This window comes from Myotis davidii, unplaced genomic scaffold (genome assembly GCF_000327345.1).
Source record: "Myotis davidii unplaced genomic scaffold, ASM32734v1 scaffold509, whole genome shotgun sequence".
NCBI lineage: Eukaryota > Metazoa > Chordata > Mammalia > Chiroptera > Vespertilionidae > Myotis > Myotis davidii.
Genome location: NW_006382996.1, coordinates 726766 through 731919, shown reverse-complemented (window position 1 = coordinate 731919; position 5154 = coordinate 726766). Strand labels below are relative to the sequence as shown.

Below are 5154 nucleotides of genomic sequence, written 5' to 3'. Positions count from 1 at the left end.
GAGAATCTGGCTCTTCTTTCCCTGGGTCAAAGCTGATTGCAGAGAATCTGCAGTTACTTGTTCTGCCCAGTCCTCAGTGGGCCAGCACACCAGGACTCTGCCCCTTCTGTTTCCATAGGAATCATGTTGGATTATCAGCTGTACTAAGCCCTGTTGCCCTCTCCCATGTGCAGACACTTCCTGGCAAAACCTGTTGGTTAGCTGGACATGCTTTGGTTAATTTTTTTTTTTTACGCTACCAGGTGACCATAAAGCCCATGGCACTGTTATTGGTACCCAGTGTCTGATGTTTCTTTCTTTTTAAAATTATCCCATAAAAATTAAGACCTGGGAGTGTTCTGTTCTCCACTACTTGAATACCTCCTTAGAGATTTTCTGTAGGTGCTGGGCACCTCCAGCGGAGGGTGCTCTGGACCTTCTTCCCCTCTTTGTCCCTCCCGACTGGAGACCTTTCTGCGGATTGTAGAAACCTGTCTGAGATAGGGTCTGGCCTGGTCATTTGGCTTTATCAGTGCTTAAAATGAACTAAGTTTTTTAGCCATTACCCTCTGACTTTTTCTCCCTTTATTTTAGTATGCTGTGGGCCATAGACTAGGGATATAGGAATGACCAGCATGATACCTTCATGGTCTTGTTCCCAGGGATACTAGCACCTTTTTCTGAGCAGGAAAATGATTGAAGTTTGGACATGGTCTCCTTTGAATATCAGGTCCTAGGGCTGAGGGCATTAAGAATGGTAAGCTTCCCTCCTCATCCCCTGCCACAAGGAAGTATCCCTTTATTTATCAGGGTCCTTACCTGCCTGCCCCATCCCCAAGAGCTCACAGTATAGTGTTGGTTTAGAAGCCCCGTCTGCACAGGTTTTCAGTGACTCAGAATGCTCTACTGCCTTTTCTTTAAGAAAGGACTGAAATACACTCCTGCTGTGCCTCCTTACTCCCTCACAACTCCTGCCTGTGTTTGTGTGGATCCCTAATCCCCAGAACCACGCTGTTCAGATGGACACACTGTCTATAAACCTGGGTAACTTGTCGTCATGATGCAGACTTCAGGTTGTTCTGTATAAAATGCAAAATAAATGTTTTTATTAACAATGCTTGAGCCTGCTATTATATAAGCCCTGGGAGAATCTATTATGAGGTAAGAAATCTGGCTGGCAAGATCCTGGACTTAAATGGGTTATAGGTTATCATGTAGATCTCTCTATTTTTAGGTTGGTTTGACATTTCTTTACCCTAATCTGAAGACAGGCTCCCTATGAGATTGCCAAAGGAGATTTCTGTCTTTTCTCAAAGTTAGAAGTCCTTGACCTTTAGCCGCCATCCTTCCGAATTTTGTTGTAAGGTAGAACACTCAAGGACTATAGCTGAGACAGCTGATTGCAGAGAATTGTCACAGCTGCTGATGTGACGAATTCAAGGACACTGGTCCAGCCCACTGGGTGAAAGGAACAAGCAATGCCAAGGACAAATAGGAATGGAACAGCTAGCTCAAGGTGTGAACCACTAGAGTGCTCTGGTACTTCATGGAATGCCTATTCTTCTTTGCAGCCTCCCATAACTGTTCCTGAAGGCATCAGTTATATGGGAGGTCTGAGGCCAGATCATTCTATCCTGAGACTCCTGCTGCAACTGACCTTCTGAAAAAGTCTATTAATAGGCAAGGGAGTGGGTACTAGGTCCTGGCTTGTAGAGTGTACTACTATAGTTAGCAAGGACACTGTGTTCAAGAGGCCTGCACCTTCACTCCCCTAGGAAGGAAGCCATGACTTTCTTCTACTCTGCTATATCTATATTATTCTCTCAAGAAACAATACCAAAAAGCCAAGCCCTGGCAAGGTAGCTTAGTTGGTGAGAGTGTCGTCCCAATATGCCAAAGTTGCAGGTTCCATCTCCAGTCAAGGGCACATACAGGAAACAACCAATGAATGCATAAATGGGTGGAGCAACAAATCAATGTCTGTCTTTCTCAAGTCAATAAATAATTTAAAAAGCCAAATTCGCATTGTCACAATTAATTTATTGACATTTTATAAAAACTCAGGCCAAGTGGAAGAATACGGTACATCCCAAAAGTATAACTGTTCAGTGCTTTTTTTTTATTTTCTCACCCCGTGGCACTGATGATAAGAAAGCCCCAGGCTCTCCACTAGCATGGAAATATTCTTAGAAGTGAGGTGATGTGATTTTAAGCTGTGGCCAGAGCTCTAGCATCCCCTGAGGCATTTCAAGCAAGCAAAAGTAATTGACCATCCAGTTCCTCTGTGTAGAGGAAAAAGCTCAATTTATTCAATCCTTAAGAAAAGTTGCTATTTTCCCTGGTCAGACACTAAGGTACCTTGACAGGGCTCAGGGATAACCACACAGTCCTAATTATACTTCAGTGTGAGAAGGCTGCAGGCATCAGGCTTAGGGCTCTCAAAATGAGCCTGACCATTTCTTAGCATGTGTCCCTTCCATACCCCCTGCCTTTTCTTCCCCCGCTTTCTAGAGAACTGAGGGAAAACTATTATAAACAGACTCTATCTCAGATTGGGGCAGGAGTCAATTGAAATAAATAAAAGAATTGGGTGGAGAGGGAGAGTAAAGGAGAAGCTAAGGAACAGTCTTTTGCCTCAACTGTGGTGCACCTCATGGAACATCAGTTCACGGGGTATGGCTGTTTCTGGACCAAACTTGGTGGCTGCCCGGCGCTCGAAGGCAGCAACATTCTTTTTGACAACCTCATCAAAAAACATGGAGGCCAGCTGGGAGTGCAGCAGAGAACGAAATTCAAAGGAAATCTGGGAACGGGTAAGAGACAGTCAGAAACTTCAAGATCATGTTGGCTAGTCCCTGGCCAAATGCAAGAACACTAATTCAGTGCCTTTTCTTCCCCTCCCCCGCCAGTTCCTTTGAGCCCCTCAAAAGCCTAGCTTAGGACTGAGCGCAATGTTCCAAGTTTGATAAAAGGTCAGATCTGTGGGAAGTGTCTGACTTGGGAAGTCCCAAGTGCTAGCTATGCCTAAAGAATAACTGTCATGCCCAGCCGGCGTGGCTCAGTGGTTAAGCATCAACTTATGAACCAGTAGGTCACAGTTCAATTCCCGTTTAGGGCACATGTCTGGATTCGGGCTCCATCCGCATCAGCATGCAGGAGGTGGCCAATCAATGATTCTCTCTCATCACTGATGTCTCTCTCTCCCACTTCCTTTCTCTCTGAAACCAATAAAAATATCTTAAAAATAGTAATAACTATCACGTAGCCCTGGCCAGGTAGCTCAAGTGGTTAGAGCACTGTCCCAATAGGCCAAGGTTACGGGTTCGATCTCCATCTGGTCAAGACACATAAGCAATCAATGCATACATACGTGAAACAACAAATCGGTGTCTCCAAAAAATCAATTAAAAATTAAAAAAAAATAACTGTCATTGTACCTCAGCTCTGGCCCCATACCTAGTTGTATCCCTGTGTCATACAGGCTCCTGACTCACCGAAAAGTCCACAGTGCAAGTTCGGGGGTAGGCAGGAATACCAGGACTGAATCGCCAAATGGTCTCTAAGTGATTGAAGAGCTTGCCATCAGTGCAAACAGCCTAGAATAGGGCAGTCAGGTAGTTAAACATCATACAATGGAATAAAATCTATAGTAAGTATAGGAGACTACATGAAGGAATTGAAAGTCATTTTCCTTCTCATATTTTATTAGGGAAGTATTTGAGACATGGAGATAAGATTATTACAAGAAAGGCCAAAATAGCCCTTGAATGTAAAAATGCTAGAGAACACAAAAAACTTCCTGATCAATCTGTCTCAGACAGACCTCACCTTGACCATGTGAGGTTTGACGGTGGAAACAGCAGAGGTATAACGTTCCATGACAGGTGGAAAGCCGACCTCCAACTGGGCCTTCAGGTGACCTTTCCGGCTGGATACCACCAGAGACTTCTTACACCACGGCACAAACTCACAGTACTCCTGGACATTGGAAACCACCTCGAACATCTCCTGCATGGAGTACCTGGGGAAAGGCATCGGAGAGGCCAAGGAACTGCCAGCTGGTTCAGGCTTCTCCTTGCCCGTGGTGCACTCCCCCCAGTACCTTTGCCCACTAACCATGCACGTTCAGGAACTAGAGATCCCAAATAAGTCTGAATGAATGACTTCCCAAAAGCAAATGTACAAATTTTCATGATGTGAATGTTACCTTATGTTTTACAGTTTAGTTAATGCTTTTAATACCTATTTTTATCTTATTTCATCTAGGAAGAATAGAGGTTGTCAATCACACAAGGGCTCAAATCCCAGCTCTACAACTTAACGTAGCCGTAGGTACATGATCTGTGCCTCAATTTGCTCACCTGCAAATCATAGGTAATAACAGTACCGAATTCATAGGTTTGTTGAAAGGATCAAATGAGAAAAATCTATGTAAAATACCTACATCCCAATTGCTAGCAGTAGCAAGTGCTCAGTAAGCGTTAGCTATTTTATATTGTGCTCAGATTACATAAACTCAGGTCGGCAGAGAAATAATCCCCTGTTGATTTATGATACTGTCCAATTCTAGGCACATTTCACATAATGTACATGCAGGGCAATCAAGAAGGGGGGAATTAAGTTTGGAAGACTGCAGGAGAGGATAAAGGATCAGCGACGGGCAAGGATGAATCTTGCTACCCTTACATTCTAACCTGGACACGGTTACTTGTTTGGAGGGGAAGGGAATGTGGAGGGATTCTGGACAGAGGTGGATGCTCACCCCATGATCCTACGCTCGGAGTAAGCCTTTCTCTTGTTGGTGAAGGAGGCAGCAAAGCCCATGAAGGAACGGCTGGGAGGTAAGCCACCCTCCGCCGCCAAGACCTGGGCAGTCCTGGGGAAGAGGAGGCTGCAGGAAATCAGACATCTAAGCCCAAAAGGAAAGGAGAGACACACGTCAGGTTTCTTTTGTGTTCAACCATTCCCGGGGGAAGGGGAAGAGGGCACATCCCAGAGGAAGGTCGTCCGGTCAACTTTTCCCCCAGCACCTGCTGCAGCCCGCCAGGCTCCCCGGCCAGACAGTCACGAGTGCAAAAGGTCGAGGGCGGCAGAGGACAGCGCCGCGGGAGGAGCCGGGAGAGCGCACGGTGCGTGCGAACGGCCCGTGGCCTCTGACTGCGGGCTATGCTGCTG

The 5154-nt window shown here is 45.6% G+C and overlaps 1 protein-coding gene across 1 annotated transcript; it reads right to left on the bottom strand.

Annotated features, from left to right (window-relative positions):
* Nucleotides 1-1998: 1998 nt before the first annotated feature.
* Nucleotides 1999-5140, bottom strand: COQ10A (coenzyme Q10A). Its single transcript, XM_015557425.1, has 4 exons — nucleotides 4742-5140; nucleotides 3808-4000; nucleotides 3474-3575; nucleotides 1999-2782 (listed from the first exon to the last, which is right to left on the bottom strand). Exons 1-4 carry the CDS (start codon nucleotides 4801-4803, stop codon nucleotides 2615-2617), a joined length of 525 nt encoding a protein of 174 aa, XP_015412911.1. The 5' UTR covers nucleotides 4804-5140; the 3' UTR covers nucleotides 1999-2614.
* Nucleotides 5141-5154: the final 14 nt, after the last annotated feature.